The following is an 18,686-nucleotide window of genomic DNA, read 5'->3' as shown; positions in this document are numbered from 1 at the left end:
CCGAAGCCTTTGTGTTTTTCACGGATCGAGCTCGTTACGAAAAAATAATCTAGCATCGCGAAGGAGCTACTGTTAGGGGTCTTCTTCTCCGCCGAAGGTCCTCAAGTCAAAAACATATTCGGCAAAAAAATACAGAGGCTCGCCGAAGCCATCTTCAGCCTCGGTTTAGCCCCTCAAGACGAAGACCCTGCGTAGAAGCAACAAGCCAACAATACAGAATGCCGAAGCTCAGTAGCTTCGGCCCAGACCAAGCAGAGAAGGAAAAAAAGACTAGATAGACCTTATTAGTTTGGATTGCTTGTAAACAAATGTTCAAGGGCATGGATGTAATTTTACCCGGGTTGCGTCCCGTGCCTATAAATAGATGAACAGTATCCCCGTACCGTTCACGCTGGATTGTATTTTACTCTCTCGCATCCTCGCCTTCGAGCAAGCCGAAGGTATCAATGTAATATTAACATTGTTGATATTCATATATATTCTATGGAATGCAAAAATAAATAAATTATTAAGATATGATTATCATATTCATTCCTTCGCATTTCCTTTCATATATTAATATGACGAAGGTATGTCCCTCTCGACCTTCGTCTGATGATCATTATACCCTTGAGAAAATAATGTTTCGAAGGACGAAGGTCCTTAATGGTTAACAACTGTGTTGCCTTGTTCTTGATTCACAACATTTGAGAACAAGTGACCAACAACCGTGTGTAGCTACATTTCGTTTTCGCACTTTGATATATGTTAATGACTATGTGGATGTCTCGAATATCATGATGTAATCAACTATTACCCTCTTTATGTTATTATTTTAGCACTTTGTGATGATGTCCGGTTATGTAACTGTTGTTTACATGAATTGCTGATCCTGGCACGTACATGGTTCGCATTTGGTTTGCCTTCTAAAACCGGGTGTGACATAAGTGGTATCAAAGCCAGACTGTTGGACCGCTAACCTAGAGTAGAATGATTGTTCTAAGAATTATAGACCCCTATTCTCACCTTGACCTTGGTGTCACTTCAAAAGTTGGTCATCTCGACCAATTCTATGTCCTATTATATATATTATACCTTGCTGAAAATTTTGTTTTATTTTATTTCCTAATATTTTTATGGTCTATTTGCCGGTCATATTAGTTCAGTTCTTACTCTTATGCTTACAGTGTCATTTGTAGATGGCTAGTCTTAGACACACAACACGGAAGTCAGCCATTCCTTTCTTGTCCTCTCGTCTCGCGGAGCGTCCGCTTTGTCGCCTGGTGACTGGTTAGTCCAGCCATTTGGAGAGGTTGCATCACCGCCTACATGAGGAGCAGGAGCGTGGTGACAGGAGCTGGAGCAGCAGGGCTCTTCTTCCTTGCCTCAGTAGGAGGTAGAGTCTGCAAGGCGCTGCTCTCCTGTGCCCCCGTTGGAGGTGCCCCCTGCACCACCATTAGGCGTCCCGGCCGCTGGAGTAGCTGCTGGAGGAGACCCCGACGACGGAGACGACAATAGCTCGAGCCACAACACCGACCTTTCAGAGAAGCAGGAGACAGGGGGATGGGTCGCCCGATCCATCACTCGTGACGCCGCTCGCGTGTGTCACTTCCACGATGCGCTCGACACCTTGCTGCGCCAGACACTCGACCGGCACACTTGGTCCATCGATGTCTTCCAGCACACTCGCGGGGCATACTCCGACCGCTGGGAGGAGCCTTGCTTGGTGTGCCGTCCGGAGGATAGTCTCCGGGGGTGCGGAGGTCTGCTCGGGGCATTATTCTATCTCGGAGCGGGATTCAGCTGAGGCGGCCGTGCAGGATGCCGCACGGCGTGCGCTTTCGCACTACTGCTCGATGCTCGGTGGGGTGGCCGATGGTCTCGACCTGGGCTATTACTCCCATCGTCCATCTGGCAGCACAGGAGGCATCACAAACAAATCTTCGTAGACTCTCAATTGTAGTACCCTCACCAATACGAACATAATCATTAGTAGCATCAACAACTACCCCATAAGATAACATCCGAAATGCTGCAAGAACTTTTTGTAGACTAGAAAGGCCTAGAGTGCCGGCTGTGTTCCTAGTCTGAACAAAGTAATGATCATGTTGTTTTACGACTATCCAAATACGTACAAATAATGAACGTCTCATTCGAAACCTGCATGTGAAAATAAAACACATATATGTACTATTAATATTTTTAAAGTATCGTATAAATAAAATCAATAGAGTGACATACCGTCGTTGAAAATAATAATGCCCATACGCAGGATTGTCCAAAAAATAATCTTGATACAACCTCTGATATCATGCTTGTCTATCTCGCTGAAGTACTCGGTGCCCCTTTACGTTGTTTTGTTTCGTTATCTGACTCATCAACATTCATGGCCATATGAGTACTAGAGAGAAAGAATTCGTCGTCATCATCATCTAATGATGAATCCAACATCAATTGCATTGGTAGACTTCGTCAACTCATTGTGATCTGACTAACATGTCGTTCAAAGACTCGGCAAAATAAAAAAACAAGCCTACGAACATGCATGATCAATGAGGACCGACCAAGGAAAATAATGATATGCGATAATGTACTTCAATTGTGATTGTCTAGTTATTCTACAAGCAATTACCTATGAATGCACTTGGTCGTATCTACTCTAAAATGATGGACGATGGTGGCGCATGCACATCTTCTGGAGGCTCACGTCAAGAAAATGGAAGAGCAGTAAATACTTTTGGGCTGCAAAACAGACCCGATTATAGTTACGCAGGCCCATGTTTGACTGTTTGAAAATTTTAAAGATCAATGTTTTAGCAGTCCGTTGTTGGTTTGGATGTTTTTAGGAATTTTTTTATAGCATTCCTCAAAATAACGTTTTTGGCAACAAAATTTTACCCCGGACCCCGAAACAGGAGATCGACGCCCTCTCCCATTGTGGGCCCACCGACCCTAACGTGTACACCGGCTGGGTGCACGTAGCCACGGGACCGGCCGCCCGCTCTCTTGGTCGCCCCGTCCCCGCCGCCTCCCACAACACGCCAACGCGTGTAAATATCCGCCTTACGCTTGCGTTGCCAGCCCGATCCGACGGCCGAGATTGTCTTCCGCGGGCCCGCGGCGACCGGCAACGAACAGTCAAAGGCGGGCCGCCCCACCGGCTGCACCCGGTCACCCCAGCCTCGGGCGCCGCGAAGCTATTAGCCCCGTGGGCGCGGCGGCGGCGGCTCCGGCTGCCACACCAACAGACAGGCAAGGGCTAGGCAAGGCGCAAGAAGAGGAGGGGAAGTCGAAAATAATTTAGCAGCGGAAGCGGAAGCAGCAGCACGAGGTGGGTGGGGCAGCGGCAGCGGGGTGAGATTTTTTTTTTGTCCCTCTCTTCGCTTTGCTTCTCTGCACGCGATCGATTGCCGGACTGATTGCGAGGGGGAGCTCGTGCGCTCGCCGGCGGGCGAGGATTCGTGGTGGGATAGCCACCGGATACCGCCGTCTACGGGGAATTTCCGGGGGCGGATGGGCGCTGGTCCCCGCAATGCAGCGCCCGAATTCTGGGGTTCGAGGCGAGAATTCTGCTCGGGTTTGGTTGTGCTAGCCGTTTCGATTTGGGTTGGTTTGTTTTGGTTTGCGGCAAGTTTTTGCTTAGGGTTCAATTCAATCCGTCCGCGGGGAGCGTAGTTTAGTTCTGGGGGTTTCTGTCTTGCCCAATCTAATTGTCTTCCACCTTACCCAAACTCTACCAAGAAAGCCCCCAAAATGTTTCATTTTTTCTTCTCTTCCCATGTGTGTTTATGTTTTGATCATAAACATAAACATATGGATGGTTGTGGAAATCCATATGTTTATTACCGTTTGCTTCCTCCAGCAGCGCTATTACCGTTTGCTTCTCCAGCAGCGCTATTACAGTTTAGGTCTGGTAGGCGCGCAAGGTGGTAGCTATCTACGCCTTTGCTTCCTCCAGCAGCGCTATTACCGTTTGCTTTGTCCCGTTGCTTACATGTGTGTTTATGTTCTCGTCACCTTGGGTTGGGTCGATGGAACATATGGATGGTTGGTGGAAATCCGGCCCAGCAAAAGTACTCCATGGTATTAGTTGTTGGAGTGATTATTATTTTTTCTACAATTATTGTTTCATATTTTTTCTCTACGTGATTACGTTCTTCTTTTGGGGTTACTTCTTTATGGGCACTCCTGCGTTATCTTCTTTGCACGGAAGAATTTCTCCCCTCTCGGTACGTGTAGGGATTTTCTGCATTCCCCCAAGCTTAGATTTGTGGTATAATTAGTTCACTGCCTGTAAAACCTCTGATTGATGAAGGTATTGCCATATGTACGAGCAAAGAAGAGAAGAAAGGCTCAATCTTGTACAATCTTTGGTCGGTTTGAGCATCTCCAAGAGCTCCATGGAAAATGACTCCTCAAAATCAGTTTTAATGGACATCTAAAAAATTAGTGGGGTAGATTTTAATCCTTTCTCCAACAGATTCCTTAAAGCGGCATATTGTTTCTGGGGAGCCCAAAAAACCCCTCATTTGTAGCTACAAATGAGAGAGTTTTAAGGGCTATGAAAAAGTTGAGAGCGTTTTAGTGGAACTGTTGGAGACACATTTTTGTGTTTTTCCCAAAATACTTGATTTAGGAGAGTCTTCTGGGAAGCTATTGGAGATGCTCTTAGGTAGCCGTGCCACCGTGCTGTTGTAAGTTGGGGAGAATTGATGCCTATCTGCCAAAACCATGGTGGTTGGTGCTTAGTTCATGGCCTGGGCTGTCACATTGAGGGCACTGACAATTAGGTCTACAATGGGTTATGGAACACTGATTTTACATTTGAAATTTGTAGTCTTGACCTCTCTAGGAAGGCTAAGCATCACAGCTTTGTAGGCCAATTTTGCTACTTAGGAGGTGAATGGAGGGACTTTCCATCTGGATCTTACATAGTACCTTCTGATACTCTAACGGACGACTACATACCTGGATTTTGTTGCTTCAAGTTGACCCAGGCTTCTTTATTTAGAGCTTGCAGTTTGATTCAGTTTTGTTCTCTTATAATCCTCTGTTACTTGCCTTGTTTACCAGTCAGGAAACTTAACCTGTTTAGGTTCACATTTTGCTGAGATGGACACAATATGCTACTTGTTCGCTTATGTGAACTTGATCTGCTTACTATGAGCACATTTTTTTTCTGTTACAAAACGAAGGAAAACATATGATGCATAATTTCTTTGCATATCTTTAATGTCATTGACACCTACTCTCTTTTTACAGGTTCTGGCTAAATTATTTTAATGTCTTTATTATCAGAGATTCCAGTAATGTGCCTTGCCTCTTTTATGTGATTGTACAAATCAATGAACGGAACTCATCCCTGGACCTCCATGTCCGGGGGTGCATGTTCTAACCTTGGATATGCCAGAGACATGAATGGTAATGTTCCAATTAGCACTACAAATTCCTCTGGACCAAGCATTGGAGTTAGCTCGTTGGTGACTGACGCCAACTCGTCACTTTCCGGTGGTGCCCAGTTACAGCCAAGTACTAGCATGAATGGTGATTCATTGATGCGTGTTCCTGCATCACCAATGTCATTTTCATCCAATAACATCTCTGGCTCTTCAGTCATTGATGGTTCCATCATGCAGCAAAGTCCACCCCAAGAACAGATGCAGAAAAGGAGGTCTTCAAGTGTAACATCACAACATGTGATCGATGCTGGTGGTGCATTGCATGCTCAGAAGAAATCAAGGACTGATGTTAGTCAGGGTGATATCATGCAACATCAGCTGATTCAGCATCTGATCCATGGTCAGAATTCTCTTCATTTCCAGGGGCAACAGAACCCACAGCTTCAAGCTTTTATCCAGCAGCATAAACTAGCACAACTTCAGCAACGGCAGCAGCAGCATTTGTTGCAACCATTTTCTCAGATGCAACAACCCCAAGTTGGTATTCCTCGGCAGCCGCAACTTAGGCCGCCATTGGCACAGACTGGAATGCAGTTAGGTGGTCCTGTTAGGACTCCTATCGAGAGGGGTGTTTGTTCTCGCAGGATACTGCAGTATCTATTTCACAAGCGTCATCGCCCAGAGGTGAGTTTCTCTATAGTATTTGTTGTTTGTGGGATTATGAGGCACAATCTCTTGGCAATACAATTTATTGGAGCATTGTTTTCTAGAATAACTCTATAACATACTGGAGGAAGATTGTTGAAGAGTACTTTGCACCTCGAGCAAGAGAAAGGTGGTGTGTCTCTTCTTATGAAAACAGAGGGAATTCTTCAGCTGCTGCTCCACAGAAAGCTCTGGTAGTTAATACTTCACACGTACTTGTATTTTACTTCCCATCATATAGTGCTCTTTATTTCATGGCCGAACATCACTTTCTGTTTGATGTTCAGGATTAGATTGATTAGCATCACTGTAAAGTTTTGCTTGGGTTACTGAAAACCACAATTAATTTATTAAGTGCCTTTAAAGGTAGGAAACTAGATCTTGTATGTACAAGTCTTTGCCGTAAAGAGTTCCATTATAGTCTACAGCAGTTATTTTTTCTTTTTCTACATATAAAAATGTGATGATACATTCATTGTCACATTTCATGCAATTTTCTATTTTCTCTATGTTACAGGATACATGGCGATGTGGCATTTGCAATACACATGCTGGGAAAGGATATGGTTAGTTGGTCTCTGCCAAGTGCCAACTCTACCTGATGATCGATAACGATTCTTTCATTTGTTCAAGTTCTTAGTTTGCTCAGTTCATAGTTCAGATCTATTAGTCTAACGGTATTTTCTAATAAGCTTCTTGTGTCTCTAAGGGTGTGTTTGGTTGAGGAGTGAAGAATGGAACGGCTCCATTCTAGTTTTTGGATCTTTGGTTTCCAACAAAAGAGGAGCGGAGCGGCTCCTGTAGTCTCCATATGGAAATTAACATAAATAGTTGGAGTGCTCCCGCTCCACCAAAATGGTTGGATGCGAGCGCTCTCCTTCCTCTTCTCCCCTCTACAATCATGACTCTCCAACCAAACAAAGAACGGAGCGGCTCCGCTCTATTCTACTCTTCAACTAAACAAAAAATAGAGTGATTCTGTTCTGCTTGCCAAATGAAGAATAGAACAACACCATTTTCAAAAACTAGAATAGAACCGCTCCATTCTAATTGACTCTCCAACCAAACGCATCCTAAAGGTCTTGCCATTTCAAACTAGAAAAATATAATATACATGATTTGTTCATAAACATTAAGAATGTTAATAATATCATGTCAAGATCATTGCCAAGTTGAAAATTAATATCTGAATAAGTTGAATGATTTTTGTAATGTACGAAAATTTCGAACGAAGAATCTTAAGGACCTGAAGTTCGTAGCTCTTAGTTACATACTAAGTGTTTGAGCCCTCTGTGTTTAGTCTCAAATTGAAATCACAATTCTTCACTCAAACACCCCTAGTCTACCTGATCTCTCCCAAATAGGGCCTTTGAACAAGGTGACACCCTAGTGATTCATGCTTTCTTACAGTGAATCTCTGGTAAAATCAGATATGTTTTTATGTCTTTGTGTTATTTTCTATGCACTCTGCATGTGCTGTTAAGATGACATAGATGATTGCCTTAGCTTCTCCTTTCTAAGAAGTTTTCTTCTCATATACCATGATTTATTTTGTGCTTTTCCTATTTTATGTTTCAATGTCTGCCATTAAGCTCACTAAGTTAACTTATCTTTTTTTGGTCTTTGTTCCATTTGGTAGAAGCTACCTATGAAATACTTCCTAGGCTCTGCCAAATTAGATTTGACCATGGTGTTATTGATGAATACTTATACTTTGACTCACCCAACGAATTTGGGTTGCCTAATGGACAAATGGTGCTGGAGCATGCAAAAGTTGTTCAAAAAAGTGTTTATGAACATCTACATGTTATACACGAGGGACATCTGAGAATCATTTTCACACCAGAACTGAAGGTATGCTGCTTAGCTGTCGTGGTTGCTTGCGCATGCCATTAGCAACTTTGGTAACATGGCAGTTTAGTATTAGTTGGCACTTAAATGTTTCAAATGTGTGGCAATAGATAATCATTTCTATCTCTTGATTGCCTGTGATTTGTGTAGATAATATCGTGGGAATTTTGTTCAAGACGTCATGAGGAATACACCACTCGTAAGACTATAGCACCACAGGTGCAGTTCCTTGTCCAGCATGCAGTTCCTTCAATTTTCGCTACAATTTTTAACTCTAATTTATCAGGCCATTATGGTAATTTAATCCTCTTTGCTTATATGTATATATTGCTTGGCATCTTATACCTTATAGGATACAAATTTATATCACGTGGCATGAGTCATTGTATCCTGGATTGTTTATTGGGGTGAAAAATGCCTTTCGTTTTGCACACTCTCATATTGATTTGTTATCTTCTCTATGTTTTATTTTCCCTGCAATATTTTACAGGTGCATGGACTCAATATAAGATCAAAATATTAAACTTTGAACGTATAATGCATCCAATTTCTTATTGTAATGCGTATTAGTTGTGGGTGCTTCTGCGAAATGGCCTCTACCTGAGTTGGTTAGATGGTCTGAGTAGCACTCCTCGGGTCTTGGGTTTGACTTCCCTTGGCAGCGAATTTAGGCTGTGGTTAAAAAAAATCCCCTCGCTGTCCCACATCAAAGCACAGGTCTAAAGCCTAGTCCCGATCGCGGTCGTTTCTCACGTGGGCTATGGTGCCGCTATGTATGGGTGAGCAGGTTTCGGGGTTTTTTTTGACCTGCATGAGAAGGTCTTCTTCTTAATATAATGTCCAAAGGTTGTCTTACCCTCCCCCCCCCCCCCCCCCCACCCCCCCACCTACCCAAACCCCAACAGGTCGAGTTTTAGTTGTGGGTACTTCTCCAAGTGCATATTCCTTGTACTGTTGTACCTGAGTTAACTCCTCTTGCATGGTATGCCATTAACTTTGATGACTGTAATATATCTTATCTTCTACTCACCCTTCTGTCTTTCCAGGTTAATAATCTTCTGCAAGTTGTCCAGAAATACCAAGCTGTTGTCACTGAAAGTGGATCAGCCGGGATATCAAATAATGATGCACAAACCATCTGCAACATGTGAGTGATCCTTTTTCACCTTCAGTACTTGACATCCATTTTTTAGTGCTTTGTTGGCACGGTAAATGAAAAATCTTGTGTGTGATTGCGCGGCAAATGTTTCTGGTTATCTAACTGATGTGGTTACATCCTTTTCTTCTCTACTGTTAGGTTTGTCACTGCATCACAACAACTGGCAAAAAATCTAGAGCATCACACCTTAAATGAACATGGGCTCTCTAAAAGATATGTACGCTCCCTGCAGGTAGTTAGAATCTTCCTTGTGTCTTTTTACAGTTTACATACCTATGCATGCAGCATGGTGATGGTTGTCTGTCCTTGTCAGATATCGGAGGTGGTGAATCACATGAAGGACTTGATTGAGTTCAGCCACAAGAACGGCCTTGGTCCTAAAGGTACGATGATTGTGCACATTTATCTAAACAATGTCTTCAGTTTTCTTTGGTAGACATGGTTGTTTTTGGTTTACTCAAGCAGCAAGAGTTTTTTTTGTGAGTTATGCAGTAGAGTTGAAGAATACCAATGGATAACAGGTAGTAATGTTTATTGTGATATCCTGGCCCTAATTGATGGTGATATCCTGGTCCAAGGCTTAATAGAATTAATAGAGTACTCGTACCAACAAGGTGCATCTTCTTTTTCGGAAGCCTATCTCGAAAGAACCTCTAATTTAAACGTGATTGGCTTAAAGCAATTTAGGATGGATGACCGACCGAGAAGTTTTCTCGGTTGCGCATGAGTGAGGATAAAGTGCGCACAAAAGACTCGTGTTGGTCTGTGAGGATGGTCTATGATTCTAGAGAGCTGTCAGAAGTAAGTACTGTCGGTTCGGAAGTGGACGAGTATTACAAATGGTATCAGACCAACACGAGTCTTTTGTGCGCACTTTGTCCTCACTCATGCGCACCCGAGAAAACTTCTCGGTCGGTCACCCATTTCAAATTGCTCCAGGCCAAGCACACTTAACTTGGAGGTTATTTCGAGATAGACTCCGAAAAAGAAGATGCACCTTGTTGGTATGATTACTCTATTAATTCTATTAAGCATTGGACCATGATATCACAATCCACCCTCTTAGAAGACTAATGTCCTTGTCGGCTAACCTCAATCTAGGAACCTTCCCTCTTGGCCACGTCTGTATGTCTAGTGTCGTCATATGCCATGGTCATGTGACCACTCCGGTCCCACATGCGCCATATATCCGAACCCCTAGCCCACACACGCCCGTGAAACCGCGAGAGTCGGCTCTGATACCATTTGTAACACCCCGTCCACTATCGGACCGGAGGTACTTACTCCTGTTAGCTCTCTAGGACCATAGACCAACACGAGTCTTTTGTGCACACTTTGTCCTCACTCATGCGCACTTTGGAGGTTCTTTCGAGATAGACGTCCGAAAAAGAAGATGCACCTTGTTGGTATGAGTACTCTAATAATTCTATTAAGCCTTGGGCCAGGATATCACATTTGTGCACATGGTTTATGTAGTGGGAATCTATAATCTGTGTAGTTCATTTGTTTTTTCAGCTGATATCAGCAGAGTAATAAACATTATTTAAACAGAAACAATGTGAACAATGACAAAAACTGATTGCTGTTTGGATAGCATTGTGATCTTTAGTATGGAGTGCACCTTCTGTTTGCCCCCATTAATCTTCTAATATTTTCTCTGTTCATATGCAGAGAGCCTGAACAGCTATTCTAAAACCATGGCGAAGTTTCAGAATATGCATGATTCAAGACAGCTCATGGCTGCTGCTAACCTTGCCAATAACCAGAGCAACACCAAACTAATGGGGACCAAAGAAGAAGCAAGTGCTTCTGCGACCAACCAGACTCCTGGTGTCGGAGCCATCGGCAATAATGCTCTTCAGCATGCCACACCTCTAAACAGCTACCAGAATATGCTCAGAAGCTCCAGTGCAAATCCAGTCTTGCTGCAGCAGGAGGCATCGAGTGTCTTCAAAGGTCCTACAGCAATGCACAGTGGCATACAGCTGGAAGCAGCCAGATCCTTCCGTGGACCTAACCAAGTGCAGTTCCAACACCCTGCGGCGATTCAGCAGCAGCAGCCTATGCCGCAGCAGAGCAATTTCCAGGGCTTTGGTGGTGTTAACCCACAGTACCAGCACCATGTGCTTAATCAGCTTCTGCAGGAAGTTAAGAACAATAACCACGTGAAAGCACAGCAACTGCCTCCAGATGCACCTAAAGCGAGCGGCGGTCTTGCACCAGGAGTTGCTATTCCCAACGTTGCTGCTGCTGGGGAGCAGGGACAGCATATCAACAGTAATACCCGTGACCATAACGGCGCGGTGAAGGGTGCTGCTCCAGCTGGTACTGGCCCAAGCAATGTGATCAACAACACAGCCAGCATGCCCCCCGGCAGAAACAACAGCTTCAAGTCGGTGAGCAGCAGTCCAGCTGCTGCTACCGGTGGCATTGCGGTGAACTCGAAGGTCGACGACTCCTTCCATCAACTGGAGGACCTCGACCTCGACGGCTTGATCACAAACGAACTGATGGAGAGCGGGTTGTTCGGCGCCGGACAAGGGTGGTGAGCATGTCCCACCACGCCTCACACTACTATCGAGTTCCTTCACCGAAAGCGCCAAGCAACAATATAAGCTTTGCCACCCTTCTCTTTCTGGAGTTTTTGTGTTGACAGTTTCAGATGATCGTGCCATATACAATTATGTAAGGTAGCGAGTTGGATTTGGCTTGGGAGTCGGGAACGGCGCAATCTATAGAGCTGTTAGCGTGTGCGTATGACATGTTGCTGTGGTTATCATTTTCATGCTATGGAGGAGTGTCGATTATAGTCTCCTGTTGTCTGGCACGGCGTGAGTGTGTGTTTCCCATGGTTCTATGAAATCAAATTATAGAAGAAACAAGATCTAATGTTTAGGAATCGATTCTCTATGGTTCATTGCCCTGTGTGTTTGGCACTGATACGGCTGTGGTATTTTCGAGCGAGGCTTGAGCGAACGAGAGCGATGAGTGCACAGTTGTCTGGTTGCCAGGTTGTTTAGTCCTGTGATAGGACTCCGTCTTCCCTGTCATAACAGTCACCGTTTCTAGTGATTCCACGGGGAAGTTCTTATATATAAAAAAATCCTTTCGGATTGATTTCCCTTTTTCATTTCCCTTTTTCATCATAAATAGCACGAGGTATGCTTAATTCATCGCACAGTCACTGGCAAGAGAGATATTCTACCTATACTTCCTAATTTCTATTCTCCTTTCGGATTGATTTCCCTTTTTCATTTCCAGTTTTCTTGGCGCTAAAAAAAGAGAGCAGATGACACAACCATCTGTCGTTGTCGTCGTCATCATCATTATCCTCTCAGCTCCATCGTCGACGTGGTCGGATCCTAGGAAGGTCCAAACAGTTCGTATTTGCATACAGGGCATGTCTGTTTTTTCACAAAACAATGAGAAATTCAAGTTCAGAAAAAAGAACCATCACAAAACAAGAGTAACAATTTGTCATCACTAAAAAATGGCACGAGAAGAGAGGATGCTTCGTCATCTGCAGATTTACCTTGTTGACCTTGAGCCATCTGGTGACACAAGCTGCGTGGTAGTGATGCCTGCACGGCAACGTTATCATGGTTTCCCGGTTTCTGAAAGTGGACAGGCAGATCGGGCAGCTGCATCCAAACAAACCAGAAAAGACCATCTATGAAGATCTGTCCTCTCTTCTTCTTAAACAAGAGCAAACTTGTAGTAGTACAAACTGGAGAAGGAAAAGAGGCAGGCATACACCTACTCTTCATGGTTTGTTTTCCGGGAGAAGAGCCCTGAAGCCTTGACTGCCTTGTACTTCCATGGCTGCAGGTAGGAGATGAGCTCATCGGATAGACCTCTGTACTCAGTCCCCACAGATTCTACAAGTGCCTGTCCTTGCTGCATCACCAGGAAAAGGGCAACGAATCAGTGGCCTTTCCCAACCCTGGTGTAAAAAGAAGGTAGGGGGGGGGGGGGGGGTCTGTAGCCACAAACCTCATAAGTCATGTTGTCTGGATCATCATCACCATCACCGTCCTCCTGCCTGTCAGCCTGCAGACACAGTTATCAGAATCTTCAGTTCTCCACTTTTCATACATCTGAAGGATAAATTAACTCCGAAGGACAGATAGATGTCGAGCCTGCCAAGTTGAGCAATGTTCTCCTTCATGTGTGTGTTCGAGAAAAAGAAAAGAAAAGAAGAGAAAAAACAAGTTGAGCAATCACCTCTTCCTCTTCGTCATGATGCTCGTGCTCATCGTCAGAGTCAGATGGAGACGGCACGCAGCTGATATCTGAACAATCATGGGAGCGCGCCAGCGCCAACACAAGAACCACGATTATGAGATGCGATGCGACAGGCATAAGAATCAAACAAGTGTCACATCATGTAAAATAAAATGCATACGAATGTGCTGAATCACCACCCAATCATAGGCAGAGCAGAGCATACCGTTGTCGTCTTCGTCTTTGACGCTGAGGTCCTCCATCTCCTGCTGCAGCTGCTTGGCGTACTCGAAGTCCGAGGCGATCTGTTCATCCATGCCTGAATTCCTAGAACCAGTTGCTGCTGCTGCAGCAGTGCTGCTCTCTGCACGGTACTCCTCTGGCCGTGAATAACCATATGGTGCACTGGGTGCTGCACCTCTCATGTGGTTCTCCTGGTTGTTGTATGTTCCTTCCAAGATCGACTGGTGTAAACCTTCCTGCAATCGTGACAGTTTTCTTTTCAGTAGACTGAAATCCCGCTCCCTGCGTGTTTGCGGAAGAAGCAAAGATATATACAGGGTTGGCAGAAACGCCATGGTTACGCATGCTTGCGCTCGAGAGCTGGAAAGCGAACAAGGGGCACGTACCTGGCCAGGAAGAAGATCGGCGAGCACAAACAGGAGCAGCTCGTCGTCAAGGTCGTCAAAGCTCACCTCTGCCACCGTGCTGCCTGTGGGCGAGTTGGCGTAGTGCACGGTGACCCTCCTCAGGGCCCCAGACTGTCCCACAGTGGCCATGATTGCCCACGGCCACCGAGACAGGCGTGAGCCGGTTACCTGCAGGCCATAGCACAGCATCTCATAATCAATTGAGACCAAGATAAGGGAGAAAGAAGGAAGATGAATAGGATGGCAGAAGGTTCACCTCTGTGTTGTGTCGCTTGCTGTCTCCTCTCTCCTCTCTCAACTCAAGGTTTGTTGGAGGGATGTACGCTTTGCTAATGGGAAGAGTGGGTGGCTGCCTCATTGTTTTATATGTAGAGACACAGAGGTCGCTGTCACTGTCTTCTTTTTAATAAACTTCCATGGACAAAGAACCAACAGTGTTTAAGCTTTTATACGTTCCGGCCAGATCAGCCTCTCATTGTCTCTGAGTTTTTCCCCCCTCTAATCACAGTAAGATCTTGTCAGTGAGTTTGTTCTCATCTTAATTCTAGCTTGCCTTGCGTTTTCAGTTGTGGAATACTCCTGTCTGCCCGTTTATTTCTTGAGGAAGGCATCCAATGGCGATTTCACATTTAGGAACCTTGCTGATACCCCTTCTCTTTTCTTTTTAAAGAATCAAGGATTTCACCCTGGTTGGGCTGTCAGCGTCACAACTGAAGGCAGCGCACCACCACTTCATTGCTCATGACAATTCAACAGTCGTTTTCTGAAAAATACATCACAATTGCAATCAAACATTGGCTTGTGACAATTCAAATCTCATCCAATCAGATGGTGAGAGTGGAAGGCTTTTATAGAGAAGGCAAGAGTTTCTGATGGGGATTTTTTATTCCTAGTTTCAAGGGTGAGTCACATGCACTGTTCTTCCCTCCCCTTTGCCTGGCAGTTCCAAGTCACTATCATCCATGACTCCATCGCGTCAAGACCGTGTGGACCCGTTGCATTTAATTTAATCTAATCCATCTTTCATCTCCTGTCTGTTACCAAATTTAATGCATGTAATCCTCATGTACTTATCTGTATATAATGAAACGTGCGACGAAGCACAATTCCATCTGCCAAAGGTCTAATGCGATGATGACAGCTGCAAAACAAAGAAAAGTTAGAATCGAGATGGACCACCAAAAACTTCTGAACCAAGCACCAGTATCAACTGTGAACTGACCTCACCTCAGACAATGTGGGCATGTGGCTTGTTAGCACGATCAGCGGTGACTCAGAGTCTTCAGAAGGTAAAGACCAAGACATGTCTTGAGCGCAATTGTGACCATGATCACGACAGGAATGGTTAATGGCCGCTGGGATGCTGCATCATTCAAAACTTGTCAGTTATTTCTCAGACCAGCTTAACTTGACGCGCAGCAAATCTCGGTGTTTGGTGCAGGAACCTTCATCTGAGATTCTCAGATCAGCTTTCGTTACACGCAAAAGAAGATCCTAGCTAGTGCCAACAAGAAGCGGATATATAGAACCCTGATTGCTTTAGAAATGATCTGCTCAACACACACACATAGTATACTACTATACCAGTGACCAGTGGCAATAATATATCCATGTAGGAATCCATTGGCATGTTCCAGCCGGCCACTGAATTTTCTTCACACCAGTAGCAGTAGGTGGCAATCCCTTTCACTGCCAACGGCGACATCCAATCAGTGTAGCCCAGGATGTGGTGGTTGATAATCATGCGGTTAACACACCGACCACCCTATGCTGATCTCTCGCCACTACCCACTGACCATAACCTCACACAGATCATTCTATCAATTTCATCATCAGGCGGAATTTCCGAGCAGGATCGCTAGCTGCATGTCAACACGGCATGATCGAGAAGACTGGCCGCCAAGACAGATACAAGGAGGCCAAAGACTTGGAGCTAGTCAGGTCAACCGTAAAGTAGTGCCGGCAGTTGGTGTTGCCAAATTGATTAAGCTTCTCTGCTCTTAAAATAATTTGGACAAGGATACAGCGCAGTGTACTTTCTATTCTACTAGCTGCTGGTGTCATGGAGATTTGTTTCAACTCCAAGACATGGACAGCTAACTATGAAACAGTCTACTTCTACCGTACATCTGAATGTCTGATACATGGCTCAGAAGACGAGCCTATCCCGTTTGGCTTCTGACACCTCTCTCTCCACAGGGGGAACAAGCATCTGCTGTCTGGCATCTCTGATTTCAATGCGTCATCCAGAGCACTGACTTCCTGCACCAGCCAACTCTTCAAACGCAAAAGTACCAGAAACAAAAATCATAGAGCTGATTATGTCGACAAGAGAAGCACAGCGACAAAGGCAAAAAGGAAGATGTAGCGTCATGTTCATTTTGTCAGCTTTTACAAGTCATGCCAAGCATCTGACGCTGTCATTATTATGATATAAAGCTGAAAATTGTGAAGCTGACCTGGTGAAATTGTTCTTTTTTTCCACAAGCACATGGCAATCTGAACTTTGACCAGTGGCCTTCTGGAAAGTGTCCTATCTGAGTAAATCTTTAGACTAGTAAGCATTGTCAATTACAGATCCTCTTTTTTTTGTGTGTGTATGTGCTACATAGCCTGTCTGATAACATGGGAACACTGAACACAACACACTAATCTGATTAATTTTCTGAAGAAGCCCAATGCTATAAGTTTCATAAGAAAAAGTCTCAGAACAAACTAGAAGTTCCAAGCTTCCAGCTATTGTCATGTGGGGCCGGTCCTACACAAGGCGGCGGTGGGCACGCGACATGCGCAGGGCCGCGGGGTTATGCCCAAGCCGTCCTTCTTCGTCGGTAGGGCTGACTGCCCCTGACCGCCGGCTTAAGAGAGAGAAGGGAGATTAGATAGGTTTAATCTTGCTTCCCTCAATATTGTGCGATACAGGGAGTATATATGCCCCCTTGGCCAACCAATCAGTCCTACCAGTGGTGGATCCAGGATTGGATCAAAGGAGAGGCTATAAGTTAAAGTATGTTTGGCGGAGCCACCAGCGGCTATCTTGAGGGTGAGTGCCACGACAACGTCCTCGCAGGCCTGGCCTGATGTACTAGCGTGTTGTAGCAGGCCTGCCATGGTGCTGCTTGCAGCCTGCCCCTTGCGTTAGGCACATGTGCGCTGCTAACTGTTAGATGTGCATTGGCCGTGCGTACTGGCTCATGACTGCGTCCTGTGTGGTGGCGTGGATTTGCACTGCTGAAGCATGGACAAGATCCAACGTGGATGCGCGCGCTTCCACCTAGCGTGCTGGTGGCACGAATGGAGGCCAAATACATGTGCTGAATGACACGATCAGAAAGAAGGTTATGACCTATCTTAGTTAACCATTATAGGCTGTATTTATGTTATAATATACTCTCAGGTTCCAAAATAGTTGTTATTTTAGCTCTTGGTTTTTATGTCTATATTCAAATGGATGATGAATCTAAAGATATATACAAAACACATGCATCAATCAAAAATTGTATAAACCTACTAATTCCCTAAAACGACGACTACTATTTTAAGATAGATGAAGTATATATTATTAGAACACGTCATAACATAGGTGTTATGGGAGACAACCGGAGCTGCAGTCCCGACAGCCCCTCTCGTAGATCCGCCCCTGAGTCCTACACTTAAGGACTAAATATAGAAACTAACCAATTAGATCTTATCTTTGTAATTTATCCACTAATACCTACTCCTTCCTGATCTATGCGCGCTCCACAGCTCTGTGCATGTCGTGCGCCCGCCCGCCGCCGCCTTGTGTAGGACCGGCCCCACATGACAGCTATAGTCTGTATTCTTTGTGGCTACACTACATATTTAGCACCAAATCCAGATACTTTTTCCAAGTTTCATTTGTATCTACCATTTTTTTGATAAATATTTCCCATGAATGGCCATCCAAGAAATCCTGACCACGTAAAGCTGCAGCTTCAACAATAGTGCAAACAGTATCATCATGACTTGGCTTAGAAAGGCTATCAACCAACGCTTGATAAAGAAACTTGCTTGGAGTGCACCCTCTGGACATCATCTCCTTAAATAGCGCATAACCTTCATTTGATTTGCCTATTTTGCAGAAACCCTTGATCAAGGCCTCATAAGTCATTGCATTTGGTTCATACCGCCGTTCGACCATGTCATCCCACACCCTACCAGCCTCCTGTAACTCTCCATTCTCACATAATCCTATAATAAGCGAGTTATACGTCAGCAAGCTAGGCAAGAACCCCCTCTCGAGCTCATCAAATAGCTTCCTCGCCTCCTGAACCATTCCTTTCTTACATAACCAGTAGATCAATGTGCTGACGACAGTGTTATCTGGAGGGACGCTCTTCTTCACCATCTGTCTCCACATCTCATTCGCCTCTCCTGCCTTTCCATCCTGGCATAGCACATCAACCACCTTAGCACACAGTGGTGTGTCCGGTACATATCCTGCCCCTAGCATCTCCCTTGTCAAATCACGCGCCTCTGTGGATTTTCTCTCCTTGCAGCACGCTTCAATCACCACAGAGTATGTAACCTCATTTGGCTGCACCCCAGCAGCTCCCATCTCATCCATGATCCTTGCTGCATCTTGCAACTTCCTATGGTGGCAGTACCCATCTATGAGCACTGTGTACATAGTAGCATCTGGCCTACGCCCGCTGGCAATAATATCGTCAAAGAGCTGCTGTGCACCCTCGAGATCCC

The 18,686-nt window shown here is 44.9% G+C and overlaps 2 protein-coding genes across 5 annotated transcripts; one reads left to right on the top strand and one right to left on the bottom strand.

Moving 5' to 3' along the window:
• The first annotated feature begins 3,049 nt into the window (after positions 1-3,049).
• Positions 3,050-12,010, top strand: LOC100502315 (uncharacterized). Of its 4 annotated transcripts, none has more exons than XM_008650033.4 (11): positions 3,069-3,333; positions 5,242-5,400; positions 5,499-6,062; positions 6,149-6,277; positions 6,601-6,649; positions 7,723-7,937; positions 8,085-8,153; positions 8,981-9,081; positions 9,232-9,325; positions 9,407-9,476; positions 10,765-12,010. In XM_008650033.4, the coding sequence occupies exons 2-11, from the start codon at positions 5,398-5,400 to the stop codon at positions 11,640-11,642; spliced, it is 2,172 nt and encodes a 723-aa protein (XP_008648255.1). In that variant the 5' UTR covers positions 3,069-3,333; positions 5,242-5,397; the 3' UTR covers positions 11,643-12,010. The 4 variants fall into 4 exon arrangements, with proteins under 4 accessions (XP_008648253.1, XP_008648255.1, XP_035815715.1 ...); XM_035959822.1 differs by having other exon boundaries at positions 3,080-3,310; XM_008650031.3 differs by having other exon boundaries at positions 3,050-3,310; positions 5,242-6,062.
• Positions 12,011-12,161: 151 nt separating this feature from the next.
• On the bottom strand, positions 12,162-14,301 carry LOC100282498 (uncharacterized). The gene is made up of 8 exons (NM_001155407.2): positions 14,224-14,301; positions 13,947-14,135; positions 13,544-13,796; positions 13,318-13,385; positions 13,087-13,143; positions 12,854-12,990; positions 12,626-12,734; positions 12,162-12,497 (listed from the first exon to the last, which is right to left on the bottom strand). Exons 2-8 carry the CDS (start codon positions 14,094-14,096, stop codon positions 12,456-12,458), a joined length of 816 nt encoding a protein of 271 aa, NP_001148879.2. The 5' UTR covers positions 14,097-14,135; positions 14,224-14,301; the 3' UTR covers positions 12,162-12,455.
• Between the last annotated feature and the right edge of the window lie 4,385 nt (positions 14,302-18,686).

This window comes from Zea mays, chromosome 6, assembly GCF_902167145.1.
Source record: "Zea mays cultivar B73 chromosome 6, Zm-B73-REFERENCE-NAM-5.0, whole genome shotgun sequence".
NCBI lineage: Eukaryota > Viridiplantae > Streptophyta > Magnoliopsida > Poales > Poaceae > Zea > Zea mays.
Note: the sequence above shows the minus strand (reverse complement) of the source record. Positions and strands in the feature narration are given on the sequence as shown.